At 45.3% G+C, this 18,103-nt stretch overlaps 1 protein-coding gene across 1 annotated transcript in view; it reads left to right on the plus strand.

Annotated features, from left to right (window-relative positions):
• The window catches only part of LOC308293714 (CD81 antigen-like), a 44,043-nt gene that overhangs the window by 16,150 nt on the left and 9,790 nt on the right, over window positions 1–18,103 (plus strand). Inside the window, exons 3-5 of the mRNA XM_080736324.1 lie at window positions 12,670–12,767; window positions 13,416–13,490; window positions 14,222–14,338. Coding sequence (XP_080592450.1) covers window positions 12,670–12,767; window positions 13,416–13,490; window positions 14,222–14,338 — 290 coding nt within the window. The remainder of the gene's footprint in view (window positions 1–12,669; window positions 12,768–13,415; window positions 13,491–14,221; window positions 14,339–18,103) is intronic.

Raw genomic sequence — 18,103 nt, forward strand, 5'->3', positions numbered from 1 at the left:
CAACGCCTCGCAGCGCGAGGCGTTGTGAGCATGTAGATCTGCTATTTTCACAATAGAACCGTGTTATCCAAAATGTAATGCCTATTTTCTAGGGGTGTAACGATACATTATAATAGCGATTCGATACATATCATGGTCCCATCTTTGCCATACCCTAGCTTTTGCTGAACTGACGCCACTGCCGCTCGCTGCGCTCTATAAAAAGAGCCTGGGTTTTTTGGGGATGAGGACTGGGTATACTTAGAGAGGGAGTGGAGCCTCGCTGCAGATGCTTAATGAATGGGCGTTAGAGTCTCTACAAAGCCTGAGACGGACTGGCTGCCTGGGCCGGACTGGAACATTCTAATCATCATCTTTATGTTCATCCGTGGTGGGAATAAAGTACTCACATGTTTTAGTAAAAGTATCTTTTACTCAAAACTGCTGGTAAAAGAAAAGCTTATCCTTACCTCCCCCTGACCTTTCTATTGTATTTTAGTTTTCCTTCTGCATAGTACTGTATTTTATTTATCTGTTGTTGTCTCCACCAGGCCGAAGGCTGGGGAGACTATGTTTTGCAACCTGTCCATCCGTCCGTGCATCCGTCCTTCCGTCTGTTACCAGCTAATCTCCGGCGCCGTTGGCCCGGCCTCTGACAAACTGTGCAAACACACTCCCTGGATGACAATTCAGAACCTCTGCCCCACATTTTTCACATGGCCCTGTTCTAGCGCCACCATCAGGCCGATTTGTGCAAAACACATTGTTGCACAGTACTCCTACAGAGTTTGTCCAAAAGTCACGTAAATATTAGACAGCATCTCGACAGTCCTGTGATCGACATGCATCTGTCCAATTGTCAAAGTCCGAAGAAAAAGACTTGGAACATCATGAAAGATAGCAGCCATCCCGTTATTCCAGACTGTATGACGGGAGCATTTACAAATCGTAGGAGTCAACAGTCTGACCACACCAGACTAAGTGAGGTACAGCCATGCTGTCCACACGTGTAGGTCTAGTGGTTCTCAACCTGTGGGTCGGGACCCCCAGAGGGGTCCCCAAATTATTTGGGGGGGGGGTCCCAAGGTGATGAACTTAATGTGCAACACTGTTTCTCACTCAACAGTAAACAAACCAACATAACGTTTAAGTGTATAGAGGGTATCTGCACATTTCTAAAGTGACAATTTAAGGACATTTTAATACATCTAAAAAGACAAATTAAACGTTGGCCAAATTGTCAAATATTAGAGGCAGAAATTGTGAAAATAGGAGATCTACATGCTCACAACGCCTCGCAACGCAAGGCGTTGTGAGCATGTAGATCTGCTATTTTCACAATAGAACGGTGTTATACAAAATGCAATGCCTCAACTCTTAGTGCTCGTCAGGGTGGGGGGTCCCCAGTTAAAATATGATCATTTGGGGGGTCGTGGGCGCGGCCTGAAAAGGTTGAGAACCACTGGTCTACTACAATGTAGCACAGCCTTCTTCAGGGTACCTTAACATGATTCAGGACTTGAATGAGAGTACTTCTTCTTTCTTTTTTCTGCCTTTGTATTTGATGTTATGCTTTTGAAACTGATATTATCCTAGATAAAGTACTATGTTCTATCCGTCTGTCTTTCAATGTTATATGAGATACTTAAAGTGTGGTTCCTGTGGAAATAAGCCTCGGCTTTCTAGGATCTCCTTTTAGTTGACCTTGTACCAGTGATTTGTACTGTCATGAAACTGTACTTTTTTCTATTGCAAACTTCTAATAAATTCTTCAATCAATCAATCAATCAATCAAGGAGTGGTTTTCTATTTTGAGTTCAATAACATAACTTTTGTCGCATTCTTAAGACAATACTTTGATTATAATAAATGTATGGATGGGGACCGGAATGCATGTGGGTCGATCCCATCCGGACCATGGCTTGAGTAATCAATAGAACAACATTTTGGGAGTGAACTACTCCTTTAAAGAGGTGGTGCCATAGTTTTGTACTTTTTCTGTTTTTCATGTGTCTATGGGGTTGACAGTACTGCATTAGACCCCCTGGTGTGGTTGTTATGAGCAATTATGCATTCCCTTTGTATTTTGGGTTTCTTCCTGGAGGCTGACACCTTGTGGGTCAAAAGTGCCAATCTAAAAACACTGAGTCAATGACATCATATAATCATCCCCTCCCCTTTTACCATTCATCCAACACTGTGGGTGTGGCTAACTTCAGCTGGGTCACCACCCACCATGACAACCAGGCATGGTTAGGGTGCGTTCGGATGCGCACCGGGTGTGTGCTCAGAGTATTGAGTGCAGTGGGCGTGACGTTGTAGAGTGCGTTCAGTGTGGCTTGTTTACGAACGACCAGTTAAGAGGCAGCTGTCCGCTTTTTCACTCTGAAGGTAAACTTTCTGAAAAGCAGCAGTTGCTAACGTAACATTGACATTGAAAGGAGATGTAATTCATAACATTGGCCTGCCTGCTGTTACTATAGTTTACACATTGATGTGTGTGAAACTATCAAGCCCAAACGACCAATGCAAATGCTGCATTTTGCGGTTATTTCCTCCATTTTTCACAGCTGAGAAGCGCTTGAGACATGGCCATGAAAACCAACCAATCAAAACACCGCACCGATGCACCACACCGTCAAACCCCATCTTCTGAGTAGGGTCGGTCAGTGCGTGCACTCAGCACACCGGTGCGCCGCGCACTGGATTTCCGAACGACAACGCACCAAGTGCACCGAATAAACGAACGACAACATGGCACACCTGTGCGTTGAGTGCACATTTCCGAACGCACCCTCAATGAACTGATGGGTGTGGCCACATAAACACACAATTTTAACTCTTTCTGCACACTTTTTTGGAAACCCTGCTCCTAGTATAATCATAACGCCTGATCATCATGTTTGAGGGGGGAAACAAATCTTCCTTGTCAGGTCAGAGGTCTCCTCTCCTCTCACAGGGAGGAAGTACGCAGGTCCGGTTTCCTGCTCTTATAGCTCTGCTGCTTCAGCTGCTATTTATAGATCAGTTCATGATCACATGATCCTCCTGGCCGCTGGTCAACTGTTACACCACAACCACCGCTCTATAGATATAATAGGATAGTCACGCTAAAATCTGCATCCACTGGGCCAAGCAAAGCGCTCTGATCGGCTACTTCTCCCTTTGCGTTTGTTGTCTCTTCTTGGTTGGTGCATCGCTATGATCGGTATGCCCGAAACGGAAGGTTCTGTGGTGCAAAAACTAAGTGCGATTAAAATGTGTTAATTTTTTTAATCGCGTTAATTTTCTGTAATTAATTAATCGTTAATTAATCAGTTAAAGTCCCAGCCTTAATATACATACATACATATATGTACGCACGCACGCACGCACGCACGCACGCACGCACGTGGTGAATGAACGCTGCATTCACAGCTGAAAGGCAGTTGTCATGACAACGGGAGGCGAGAGGTGGAAGTAATGCCACCTCACATCAAAACAACCTGCTGCACGGAGAGAGAGAGGGAGAGGGAGGGGGGGAGGGGGAGAGAGGGAGAGGGAGGGGGAGAGAGGGACCGTAGAAATCATTTACTGTATCTTCATATAACTGGTCCTCAGTAATGTCCATGATAAAACAGCATCCTATGTCTATATTAGGACATGTCATTGTCCTGTGTCTCATAGGAGGGCTGTGGACAGTTCAGAAACCTGTCTACCAGTGACATCAGCGACGGGGAATCCAAGCTAATAGAAACCGCAGGCTTTCTATTCCTGAAAGCAATGCTACAGTGGCAGCCATTGTTCTTACAAGATTCAAATCAAAATATTACAATAAAAAATATTGCCTAACCATGATGTCACTGGCAGACAGGTTTCTGAACTGCCCACAGCCCTCCTATGAGACACAGACGGAGTGGAATTTATTGTTGCTATTTCATCATCAACATTAGTGACGACCAATTCTATCAAGATAGGTTGAAAAGTAACTGGAAAGCCCCAAGAACCCCTGTTTTTAAAGAGTGGAACGAGGAGATGATCAAAATCACATCGTATGAGTACATGCTGGGAAGAGTGAATGGTATGGGAAAGATGAAAGAGATATGGGATAGTTTTCTAACATATATGACACTTATTTGAAGATGTGAAGAGGTTCCTACTTTTATTTCCTTTGTATTTTTATTTTTGTATTTGTATTATCTTGGACTGACTGTATATATGTTTGTACCTGTTGTTGTGCTGCACTGTACCACCCATTACCACTTTTTGTATTAAGAAGAAAAAATAAAAAACATTTTAATTATAAAAAAAAAAGATAGGTTGAAAAGTAATGAATTGGTCCTGGTTCTCAACATGTGGGTCGGGACCCACAGGTCAAATATATATTTGTCAAATATTAGAGGCAGAAATTGTGAAAATAGCAGATCTACATGCTTGCAACGCAAGGCGTTGTGAGCATGTAGATCTGTGTTATAAATGGTAAATGGTGTATATTTATATAGTGCCTTTATCCAAGGTGCTTTACATAAATTGTGCATTACATTCACCCATTCACACACACATTCATTACATTCCCCCATTCACACACACACATTCATTACATTCACCCATTCACACACACATTCACACACTGATGGCAGAGGAAACCATGCTTGGCACCAACCTGCTCATCAGGAGCAGTTAGGGGTTCAGAGTCTTGCTCAAGGACTCTTCCACACTAACTCTGGGGAGCCCGGGATCCAACTGGGAACCCTCCATGTTCTAATGACGGTTTCACTACCCTTCAATCCCTCAACTCTTAGTGCTCATCAGGGGGGGGGGGGGGGGGCTAGTTAAAATATGATTGTTTTACACTCTGACATTCCCTGGGAGGAGGATGCTTCAATGTTTCCTCCATCCTGTAGGAGAGGAATTCCCATGCAGACTCAGCACTAAGCTCACTGGATGAGTCTAGATTAGTGTTGGCTTTGCTTTCTTCAATGAAATGCCTGGATCCCCAGGCTAGCTGCTGGATGGTTGGGTCTGTGACTAATATCCAATAATACGTTGATAGAATGTTAGAGGCAGGGGCTGAAATGTCTAAAAAGGCCTATTTTCAGTGCTTGACAAATAAGTACCTGAACTGAACGAGATGTGACTTAACAGCATGGATTTCTACACAGAGCGGGCAATTCTTTCAACATAAGATGCTGCATTCAAATTCAGGAGAGTTTGGAGACTTTGGACAAGGCAATTCTCTTGAATGCTGCCTTCAGTTATGACATGGAAAGAGGGGGCATTTGCAGACATCCCAACTTTGAGATCAGCATTTCCGGGAGGTCCCCTGTACACGCGTGCGCCCGTTCTCGCGCGTGCGCGCGAAAAAATATAGTTTTTTTTATCTGCAGATTATCATCATTTTTCTACGGTAAAAAATGGTTAAAAACTGTTAAAACGGTTCTGCACGGTGGCGGAACCATTTTAGGCTTAATATAATATGTTTAATTTATAGCATGATGTCTTTCTTACCTATTTGGGAGAAAGTTCTGTCACTCTCACAGTGAGACACACACAACATCCTGCCTGCAGGCTGCCGTGCGTCACACAGGCTGACGCACTGCAGCTGCATGTCCAGTTGTACGTCCAGCGAAAAAGAACAGACAGTTGTAAAGTACTGTTATTTTATTCATATTAACTCATATGCTGCCATGCCCGAGGAACCCGAAAAAATCCTGTTGTCCCGCCCTGTCACGCCCGAGGAACCCGAGAATTTTTTCAAAAAAAAATTTTTTACCCCAAAAAATGTAGTAGGCATGATAGCGATCGCGAAATTGCATGTTTAACCACCATAGCAACCCCATCTTTCAAACATGGCAGCCATCTTTCTTTACATTTTAGGAAAACATAATGGCTGCTATCTCATGAATGCCTGAACGGATTTCCATTCGGATTTTTTTGTTTGAAAGCTGTGAGCAATGTGGACACACGTGGTGCATTATCTAGGCATGGGTGTGCATGATCCGTGCACTGTGAATTACATGGAAGTCTATGGAGACAGTTTGGCATATGAGAGTACGAAGGTATTGTTAAATGGCAGCAGATGAGTTAAGCAGCTGTCAAAACCTGTCTGTTTACTGTTATGAGCTGAATATATCCTTCACGCTTAATGAGAACCCAGTCTCTGCATCTGAGACCAGTGGTTGGTCACTTTTAGACACCCACATCTCCCACAGCGAATGACATCATTCATTTGCCAGATTGACAGTTCGATGACGAATGAGAACACATTTATTTGCATCGCGGGTCGCAGATCCGGTTCTAGACCGGATCCAGCCGGATATAACAAGCATTTGCGGGAGCGGACGGGATTTCCGGGAGGTTCAGTGCCACTCGCGGGTGTCCGGGAGGAGACACTGATTTCCGGGAGACTCCCGTAACATCCGGGAGACTTGGGATGTCTGCTTTTGCATTTCTTTCACCATAGAAAAACTGCATTCATGGTCAGGACTAGAGAGAGGGCACTTTTAACTGATAGATAAAAGGGCAGGGGCTCAAGCCCCCTTTGATGTGTACAGTATATGTGTACATGCCTGCTTTTACTTGACTAGATCTTTGGAGGCAAATATTGTACTTTTACTCCACTACAATTATTTGAAAACGTTATAGTTACTAGTTACGGATTTTGATTATTATCACAAAACCAACATACATTAACCCACGTCAGCCCCATGTGTATTTCGTCCATTTGAAAATAGCCGCATTGTGAGCTTGTAGATCAGCTATTTTCAAAAGATTTTGAAAACTTGTGAAATGAGACATTCTACAGGATAGATTCTGTTGTTCTTTGTAACAGGATAGATTATATTGGACTCACTCAGTGACAGCATAGATCTGTTAGTATGTGGACATGATGGATTGTGTTGGACTCACATACAACCACAGGCTCATTAGTGGTCATTAGCTGTGTGTCTTAATTAATGTCTTACGGTTCAATGTTTTGTGCCTAAATCGCTTTTAATTCTCTGGTTGTTGACATGCATTACAATACAAATATTCTAGACGTGTGTTTGTCAAAATCAATATCTAATCATTTAGTGTAGTAAAAGAGTCACGCTGTTTGAGACGCGATTGGTGAAGTGAAAATAGTGAAAATAACAAATAATGAAAATAACACACACACAAACACACACACACACACACACACACACACACACACACACACACACACACACACAATGTGTCACGCTGCATGTCACGCTGCTGAGAGCTTGTAGATCGGCTATTTCATAGTGACACCAAACATGAAATGAACTTGTCTTTTAGTTCTACTGGATCTCTTCTCCACTATAGTCCCTCCCTGACATTTTTGTCTAGTTTTTATTTGTTGACTAAATTGTCATTATATTTAGTCACAGTTGTAGTCATCATAGCTTAGTTTTTATCTAATTTGTATTTAGTTTTCGTCAGTGAAAAAAAGGTAATTGAGGAACATTTTTCCTCATAGTTTTATTCACCATATTCCTGGCCCCGCCCCCGGCTTCCTGTTCATATCCTGAAAGAGGCGGAGGCTGAAAAAGCTGGCCTGAAAAACATCATTTGGTTTCCTGTTGTCCTTGCATTAACTGTTCTGCTGCCCTTGACGATCCTCACCGTCATTAAAACCGGTTACTACACGACGCCATTGACAGCGCTCACCGTCAATCTTACTGTATTTACAGTAAATGTATTAATACTTACAGTATGTAGCTCCGGTCGCGGCCGCATCGGTAATGTCCGCGATTTGTTTAAAACGCACGTTGGGCGTGCACGCGAAGTGAAGCTCCTCCATGTTAAGTCAATGGAGAGGCCCATAAAGATACTTCATTTACTCCAAATTTACTCCACATGTCATGTGACTAGATGACGTAATCGTTGATGTCATTCAACAGTCCGTGTGTGTACACACATTCCAGGCAGGCCTTTCACAATAAGAGCGTGTGCTAATGGGCAGATCTGCGTGGCGTCAAAGAAAAGTTAACCCTTCATACCCTGCAGCACTAATTGTGTTAAAGTGTCAGTAGTTGGCGATCTGGGATCTGGGCTCTGAATGTACCTGGGTTGCCATGTCTGCTTATAATGCTTATAATAAGCAATTGGTGTCTTTAAAAGAAAATAGTATAGTTGCTTATTGGGCTTACTTTCTAATATTCTTTTAAACCAGTGGTTCCCAATTCTTTTCATATCAAGGACCCCAGATTACATATTTGTCCACAGTTGCAGACCCCCATCTGAAAATATGTGGTGCCAGGGACCTCCACAAAGATTTATGTTTATGATAAAATGTTTCAAAAATATTCCCTCAATATCTTTTAAATAGCAAATATACAAGCTCATAATATGTCGCAATGTCACACATTGTGAGCTTGCTGATCTGCTATTTTCAAATGTAAAGTAGTAGTAGTTGCTTCTGTTGGGCTTATTTCTTTGGCAAAATCTGGCAACAGACAATTCCCTGTCACTTCCTTACTTGGGAGGAAGTGAAAAGATGTTTTGCCCTCTGTAAAAGAAAATGGCAGCCTCCATAGAGAGGGCCAGGAATAACGTGAATAGTCGTATGAAATCAAACCCTGGATCCAAGCAGCCAATGAATCTCCTGAACTGAACTGTAGCAGGCACCTGCACACATCAAAGGGGGCTTGAGCCCCTGCCCTTTTATCCGTCTGTAAAAAGTGCCCTCTCCAGACCTACTATGGTGAAAGAAATGCAAATGCCCCCTCTTTCCATGCCATACCTGAAGGCAGCGTTCAAGAGAATTGCCTTGTCCAAACTCTCCTGAACTTGAACGCAGCATCTCATGTTGAAAGAATTGCCCTCTCTGTGTAGAAATCCATGCCGTTACGACACATCTCCAGTGTTCACTTGATTGTGCTTAGTTAAGTGTGGTTTCAAGCGCTGAAAATAGCCGATCTGCGATGCATTGTGAGCTTGGAGGTCTGCTATGTTTGATATTTCCAACAAAAGGCCCTTTTACGTCAGCCCCCTGCCTCTCTCTGTGTCCCTGGAATGTATCATAGTGGAATCCCAGTGTCCAGGGACGTGCTGGCCATTGGGAAAAGCGGGACAACTCCCGAACGGCTGGTTCATTCCAGGCCGGTCCAGGCCGGCCATTAGGAAAAAAATAAAAATAAAATGTCGTCCTTCGTTCCATTTTGGGGGCTGGGCGGCCAACAAAGTAAATTGTCACTGTCGGTCAGAAACCTCATAACTCCAAGTTTCAAATGTGTACATTTTTTCGCAAAGTAAAGCCCTGCTTCATCATACAAGGCTGTCGCGCGAAAGTGGTGAAAACAGCAGATCTACAAGCACACAACGCCTCGCACCGCGAGGCGTTGTGTGCTTGTAGATCTAATGTTTTCACTAGTTTAAATCATTTTTTAAATGATAAATACAAAACAAATGGTTTTAGACATACAAGGTTTCCACCCGACAACGAAATACAGGCCTAACTCATGTAATTGGCCCACTGGCTTGTCACTTGTCATGATCTGAAATGGCAAATCTTTGAGTAGCAGCAGCGCTATAGAGAGAGATCTCTCTCTATAGCGTGCAATGAGGGCCTCTCCAACTCTTTTTCCCGGGCTGAATCAGGGGCCCAGCACGTCCCTGCCAGTGACATCCGCTTCTCATCAGCTAGGAATGTCAGCCAGGCTTTAATGACATTCATTCATTCTGGTAAACAACATTTGGAGTGACTTTTTTTGCAAAACCGCCACACTGACTTCACCATAGAGCAGAGAGAGCAGACACTGACAACACAGATCAATTAAACAAATATAATAATATTAATACAAATAATCTGCAGATTGGATGATCGTTCATCCACTCAATTGATCGTTAAATCAAACGTGTTCTAAAGATACACGCAGCCACACCCACTTCACGCGGCAGCCGAAAATAATAAAACAACATTGTAACACGCATGGTGAAGCACTTTGGATAAAGGCACGTCCAAACAAATGCACCATACTTTAAATGTATATTCCTGTGGACTGGACTGCATGCAGCCAGCATCAAGTGTTGTTTTAAAATAGTGTTTAAATGGACAGTCTGTCTTGTAGGACGGTCTGTCCATGTGTAAGTGTTTAAATGGGTCTTTAAAGGGACAGTGTTTCTTCTCTGTGTAGAACTGTTTAAAAGGACAGTGTCTCTTGTAAGCCCCATTTCCACTGTAGGGCCAACCCATAACTAGAAACAAGAACTTTCAAGAACCTGTGAAGTTCTGGGATCAGGTTCTGCTTACGTTTCCATAGAACCATGAACTAACTGGGAAGGTCCTAAAAAAGAGCAGCAGCTCTGCTGGCCCCGCCCATAGGTTCCCAGAACTCTAGTTTAGTTCTACCTCAGGAGCAGGACCTAAAGAAGGTTCCAGGAACCTCGTCTGGAACCGGGCCGTACGCAATGGAAACAAAACCACAACAAAAAAAATAGGTTCAGGTTCCTGATAGTTCTGGTTCCACCTTGCAGTGGAAAAGGGGCTTCTTGTAGTTCAGTGTTTCTGCTCTGTGTTTCCGTAGGAAGGATAGTGCTGGGTTGTGGGGGTCAAAGGTCACAGCAGACGGGGCTTGTGGGGGATGGGCTCTCTGAGAGCTACTTCCTGTACACACACACGCGCGCGCGCGCACACACACACACACACACACACACACACACACACACACACACACACACACACACACACACACACACACACACGCACACGCACACGCGCACACACGTTGTGAGCATGTAGATCGGCTATTTCATGACACCAAACATAAAATGAACTCCTCTCTCCCTCTGTGCACACGCACACACAGGAATCTGGGAGGTGTGTACTCGCACACACACAGGCTCTGTGTGTTCTCAAGCTATGGGTCGGGACCCCAAGTGGGGTCGCCAGAGGGAGGTGAAGGTGGGGTCACACATTCTTTTTTTTTTTTTAAGGAAGTTTCTGGCATCATGTTGGCTCTATAGTTGGAGTGGTTGTTTAATTATGGACGACACATTTAGACAGCCTGGGGTAGAAGACAGTCTCAGTTCTCACATATTCAGCTTCAAGTATTGAATTTATTTAATCTAAATAATACAGCATGAAGCTTGAGTGTTTAAATTGCTTATTCGTTTGATCATTGTTTGTGAATTGTTATGTTGGTTCATAATGTCTGATGTCTAAAAGTGTCCTGTACTTGGAAGCATGACAATTTAAGACAAAAGAGAAAATCAATCAATGGTATAGTATACAGCCAATGTTGCCATAACCTTATTGAAGCTGTATATAGTACAGCTACAGCTATGTTTCCATTTACATGTGTACAGAAATGACTTTGATACGACACTAGATCAACAGGAATCACTTTGTTGTAGGCTAAATGCATTTTCTGATAAACATTCCATGGTTACCAATGTGTAATTTTAAACATAGGCCTATGCTTTATCTAAACGTTGACATGTCAGTGTATGAATCAGTGTATAAATCAGTGTATAAATCAGTGTATAAATCAGTGTATAAATCAGTGTATAAATCAAGTGTGCAGTCATTTAAAAAGTCCCAGGTCCTGATAATCTATACAAGAAGAAGAAAAGAAAGTTGAACCTCCATCTTTACAGGGTGTCTCAATGACATGTGTTTACACTGCCCCCCTGTGGTGGATCACACACACCGACATCTCTTCCTCTCACCATTAATGTACAGCTGTGTAGCACTGGCTCTCAGGGCACTCTAGTCTATACCTAGCAAGAGGAGAAGTCACCAACGTCACCCAGTGACGTGTTGGTGTCCACGCCTATCCCCCAAGACACTTTGGGTGGCGGAACTGGCACCGGAAGTTCGGTGAATAACATTAGCGTCTATGAGCTTCGGCTGGGACAGCTCATGAACAAAAAATAATTCTGAACGATGGAGACCTTTGTTATATAATCGCTCCAGGAATATAAAAGAAGACATATCACAGGTATTTTTACAATCACTTGCTTTTCGATGTGCACAATGTTATTGAGGCAGCTAAACAGCGGCGGCGGCTGTTTCTGTCTCGGAGATATTGCGAGATTTGGATTCCAGACAGGGAATGGTGGAGAGTCTCGCGATACTATCTAGTTCAGAGACGTAAAATGTGCTCTTTAGATGCCTCTATAATGTTATACAGTGTACTCACCGAAAAGCAACTCAGCACAAAACAATGTGTGACATGTCTTGTTTTATATTCCTGAGCTGAGTATTTTATAAAGGTCTCTATCGTTCAGAATAATCTTTTGTTCATGAGCTGCCCCAGCCGGCGCTCGTTGGCTCCAATGTTATTCACCTAACTTCCGGTGGTAGTTTTGCCACAGAGAGTGTCATGGCGGATGGCCATGGAGCCAAAACACGCCCCTGTGTCTTTACCTTCTTTAGAGCTACCTTGGTCTATACCGGGAAGTTATGCAGGAATGCCTACTGAGTGGCAAAACACGCAAAGGGTTTTATTAATGTGTGTGTCTCTCTCTATCTCTATCTCTATCTCTATCTCTATCTCTATCTCTCTCTCTCTCTCATGGTGAATGTCTCTCTCTCTCTCTCTCTCTCTCTCTCTCTCTCTCTCTCTCTCTCTCTCTCTCTCTCTCTCTCTCTCATGGTGAATGTCTCTCTCTCTCTCTCTCTCTCTCTCATGGTGAATGTCTCTCTATCATCCTACCAGGTCTCTCTCTCTCATGGTGAATGTCTCTCTCTCATCCTACCAGGTGTGTACATCCTCATCGCGGTAGGAGCGGTCATGATGTTCGTAGGCTTCCTGGGATGTTACGGAGCCATCCAGGAGTCGCAATGCCTTCTGGGAACGGTAGGAGGCCTACTGTGTGTGTGTGTGTGTGTGTGTGTGTGTGTGTGTGTGTGTGTGTGTGTGTGTGTGTGTGTGTGTGTGTGTGTGTGTGTGTGTGTGTGTGTGTGTGTGTGTGTGTGTCACCCAGGAGTCCCAGTGCATGCTGGGAACTGTAGTGATCTTCATGTCAGTTCCCAGCATGCAGTGGGACTCCTGTGAGGCTCAGATCACATGGTGTCTCCAGGCAGGATGCAGAGATGCTGTGCACGGTGGATTAAAGCCCTGTTCAGACAGACCACGTGCTGTGTGTGTGTGAGCACATGCATCCCACTCATTTCCAATGGAGAATTGCATTCAGCCTGCGTCTCGACCAACATTATAGATAGATAGATAGATAGATAGATAGATAGATAGATGGATACCTTTATTATCCCAAGGGGGAAAATCAGTTGCCCAGAGGCAGCACAGCAGTCAATGCTAGTTATTGCAACAAGTATCTCACTGTCATGTCAAACACTAGCAAAAGTACCCAAAACTACTAACACAACCTAATAGTGCAGTGTCAAAAATCTGCTATTTTTCACTGGTTAAAGCATTCAATAATTCTAGGCCTAACATTAATAGTAATATAGTAAAACATGTGAGTACATGTTGTTTCTCTCTCCTCAGTTCTTCTTCTTCCTGGTTGTGCTGTTTGCCTGTGAGGTGGCCGCCGGGATCTGGGGCTTCATGAACCGAGACACGGTGAGTACAGTGGGCCCCCGGGGACCCCCAGGGGTCCTCCAGGAGGGTCCAGGGGGTCTGGGGGTTCCATGAGGGGATTCCAGGAGGTCCGGGGACCGCCAGGGGCCCTTATGGGGGTCCCTCAGATAAGGCGTCTTTGAGGGGGTTCCAGGGGGTCCAAATCAGAGGCGTTGTTTGAGATTGAAAAGGGGTGGTGAAGATTTCAAAGATTCCCCCCAAGAAGATTGTGGAAATAATGGATCTAACACAGGGGTTCCCAAACTTTTTTGTCTCAGGGCGATGCGAGGCGTTGTGTGCTTGTAGATCGGCTGTTTTCACTAGCAGGGCTTTGCTTTACTAAAAGACGTACACATTTGAAACTTGGAGATACGAGATTTCTGCCCGACATTGGCGATATTTTAGTGATTATGTTGCGAGGAAAACGTTGAGATAACAGCAATTTTGGTTAGAACTGTCTGAAAGTAACTTTGTAGTTTAAAATGATACTAAATATTTTTTTCAAGTGTCCAAATATTATCAAATTATCTTGCGGCACCCCAGGGTGCCCCGTCACCCACTTTGAAAACCCCTGATCTAACAAACTCAAAACACATCAAAATCACTTCCTCGTTGATTTTAGTCAGTTTTGTAAATGCACTAAAGACTAAACCATGTTGGTTGGCTACAATAGTTCTTGTAAAGCCTATATTTTAACCGAAATGTGTGTTTTTTTTCCTCCCCGACCTCCCCAGATCTCCAAGGAGCTTATCAACTTCTACGACTCAGCCTACATCAAAGCGGTGGACGTTACAGGACCGCCCAGCAAGAAGGAGAAGGCCAGCAAGGTTCTGGAGGTGTTCCACAACACGGTGGGTACCTCTTTATGTTCTTTAGTGTCTCCACCAGGGTAAAGGTGTTCCACAACACGGTGGGTACCTCTTTATCTACTTTATGTTCTTTAAGTCTCCACCAGGGTAAAGGTGTTCCACAACACGGTGAGTACCTCTTTATCTACTTTATGTCTCCACCAGGCTAAATGCACGGCAGAGACAATGTTCCTTATTGTCTCCACGCAGTTACTATCAAAACCTCCACCGGCCGTCCCTCTGTCAGTCTGTGCATCACGTCACACTTTTCCCCTACTCATATCTCCGCCACCGTTGCCCCGATCCATGCCAAACTTTGCACACACACTCCTTGGCTGCCAAACCACAACCTCTACCTCTCATTCTTGCAAGACACATTTTTGGACACTGCTCCAACACATTTTGCCCTAAAATCACTCAAAGCGGTACACAGTATCTCTAAAGTCATGTCATCAACATGGATCAGTCCCATTTCCCATATTCCCTCCTGATTGGCTACCATTGCCTTCTAAAGTTTGTGTATGCCTGACGGTCGCTTATCTCCCGACTTTACGCATGTATATGTATGAAGTACCAACGCTTCAGAGGTTAATGCCCAGAACTCCATGTATGGAAATAACTAACATACACGACACGTGTCAGGACTCCATAGATCCCATCTGGTCACACGAGACTAACAGACTAACATCATAGAAAGTACGCAGAGACCAACATCACAACAGCCGTTTGACTTAGTGTGTATGTCCCTATGTCCCTGTGTCCCTGTGTCCTTATGTATGCAGTACCAACAGCTTAGTGTTAGCTCTGTTTATATGTACTGTATGTTTTTAGAACTGCACTGCAACAAATTCCAAACAACTCTGTTGACATGTCAATACATTATTGAATCTTAGTGTGTAGGTCCCTATGTCCCAACTAACGTCATATAAAGAATGCAGTTACCGAGATTACTACAGCCGTTTAACTTCGTGTGCATGTCCCCATGTCCCTGTGTCCCCATGTCCCCATGTCCCTATGCATGCAGTACCAACCGACATCATAGAAAGTACACAGAGACCGACATCAACATAGCTGATGTCATGGACAGAACAGCCCATATAAGGAGATATGCACATGTGTCATGTTTGTTACCATGCCAAGTCCGCACTGGAGATGATAATAATAGTAATGACATTCTAACATAATGAATATTAATGATGTTGTGTGTCCTCAACTGGACTGCTGTGGTAAAGGAGATGATAATATAATAATAATAACAATTGTTTTTGGTGTCTACGGCAGGCAGTTTCAATGTTAATGACCATGGCCCGTGTACCCTTTGGAGCCGGTGTACAGTCATTGTACATGTCTCATAGTGACCATGGTGCGTGATCACTCGCTGGCTGCCTTTCGTGTACAATTCTGTGCCGACTATGTTTTATCAATGGGGGGCAGCAGAGAGCTATAGTCTAGCCTACTACTGCCTGGTTGGTTCCCAAAGTGTGGTTTGGGGACCCCGGGTTTCCAGGGGGTCCCTGGCTGGTTCCCAAAGTGTGGTTTGGGGACCCCCAGGGTTTCCATGGCTGGTTCACAACAGCCTAGTACATTCATGGCTGGTTCCCAAAGTGTGGTTCGGGGACCTCTGGGGGGCCCTACAGGGTTTCAAAGGGGTCCTTGGCTGGTTCCCAAAGTGTGGTTCGGGGACCTCTCTGGGTCCCTGAGGGGTTTCTGGGGCCTTGGCCTCGGACTGCAGAGTCCGGGGACTACCGATCAGGGACCACCTCCAGGGACCCCTGGCGATATGACTGTGGACCTGGGATATGGCTTTGGAGAACCAGACGGGCCGCTGCTCCGCTCCTGTCCGACTTTGGGGCCTCGGCCTGGGACTGCAGAGTAGCCAGGGACCCTCCGGAGCTCTGGGGACCCCCGGGGACCACCGCCAAAAAGCTAAAAAATTACCAAATGATCCCCCCAAAGGGGCTGCTCACAGGGAATTCCCGGGGACCACGACTCCTGGTGCTCCGGAACGACGCACCAGGTCGCGCCCCTAGTGGAGGACCCCCCGCCACTGCAGTGCAAATAAAATGCTGTAACTCAATCTAGGAGCGACCGGGAGAGCTGGGGCCGGTACCCACGCGTCCGCCTCGGCGGCCCGGAGACGGCCGTTCATAAAAAGGCTTTAACTCGGCCCCGGAGCGACCGGGAGAGACGGGGACGGCACCCAGGGGGTCCCCGGCGGCAGGGCCACCGCCTGGGCCCCGAGGGACCCCTGGAGCTCCAGGGACCCCCAGGGACCCCAGCGCCACCGGGAAAAGAAATATGGAAAATACTCAAGTAGCCGATCTACAAGCTATTGCTCCACTCCAAGGACCAAGGACCGAGGCCCGGACGGGGAGGGGGTCCGCAGACCCCCGCTTCTCAGGAGGGTCTCCCGGGGGTAAAACGTATATATTACACTATAAGTGTAATAGTGTAATAGCACAATATGTGTAAATAGTGTAATAATGTAACAGGTTTAATAGTGTAATAGGTGTAATAGTGTAATAGTGTAATAGTGTAATAAGTCTAATAGTGTAATAGTGCATTACATGTAATAGTGTAATAGTGTAATAGGTTTAATAGTGTAACAGCACAGGCCACCAGAGTCCAATACAGCCCAATAGAGTCCAGCACACTTAAGTCCAGCCCAGTCCTGCACAGTGGGAGTATAGACAAGGGAAGGGGGTGCAGTTATGTATGCACCAGGCCATTACAGGCCGGATCCAGCTGGAATAGGCCAGACCAGGGTGCACATGACTGCACATAAGTCAGTACTCTATTCAAGCCTTGACATGTTCATGTAAAACTATTGGCCATGTACACAAACTCATGTTAAACTATTGCCCGTGTACACAGGGGTTAATTGCATGTGTAGGGAGCTGCAGGGCTGGCTGTAGCCTGGAGCATCCTGATGGAGACTGTTGGAGTCTGGTGCAGTCCTGTCCACCCTGGTCTGGCCTATTCAAGCTGGATCCGGCCTGTAATGGCATGGTGCAGCCATCAAAATACCCCCCTTCCCAGGTCTATACTCACACTGGGAAGGACTGGGCTGGACTTAGGTGTGCTGGGCTCTATTGGGCTCTGGTGGGCTGTATTGGGCTCTGGTGCGCGATGCTTTCCTGTGCTGGGCTCTGTTGGGCTATACGAGGCAGTACTGTATTAAAGCCTTGACATGTTCATGTAAAACTATTGGCCGTGTACACTAAGGCATGTAGAAACTATTGCCCGTGTACACAGTGGATAATCCCATCAACGAGGAGCTACAGGACTGGCGGGAGCCTTGAGCAGCCCGGTGGAGACTGCTGGAGTCTGGTGCAGTCCTGTGCACCCTGGTCTGGCCTATTCCAGCCGGATCCAGCCTACTGTAGCCTAATGAAGCCATCTAACCTCTCCACTTCCCTAATCTATTCTACCACTGTGCTGGACTTGGATGTGCTGGGCTGTGCTGGACTCTATCAGGCTGTGGTGGGCTGTTTTGGGCTCTGGTGGGCTATGCCGGGCTCTGGTAGGCTATACAGGGCAGTACTGTACTATAGCCTAGACATGTTCATGTAAAACTATTGGCCGTGTACACTAAGGCATGTAGAAACTATTGCCCGTGTACACAGTGGATAATCCCATCAACGAGGAGCTACAGGACTGGCGGGAGCCTTGAGCAGCCCGGTGGAGACTGCTGGAGTCTGGTGCAGTCCTGTGCACCCTGGTCTGGCCTATTCCAGCCGGATCCAGCCTACTGTAGCCTAATGAAGC

Source organism: Nannobrachium achirus (assembly GCF_963921795.1).
Source record: "Nannobrachium achirus genome assembly, chromosome: 11".
In the NCBI taxonomy this organism is placed as follows: domain Eukaryota; kingdom Metazoa; phylum Chordata; class Actinopteri; order Myctophiformes; family Myctophidae; genus Nannobrachium; species Nannobrachium achirus.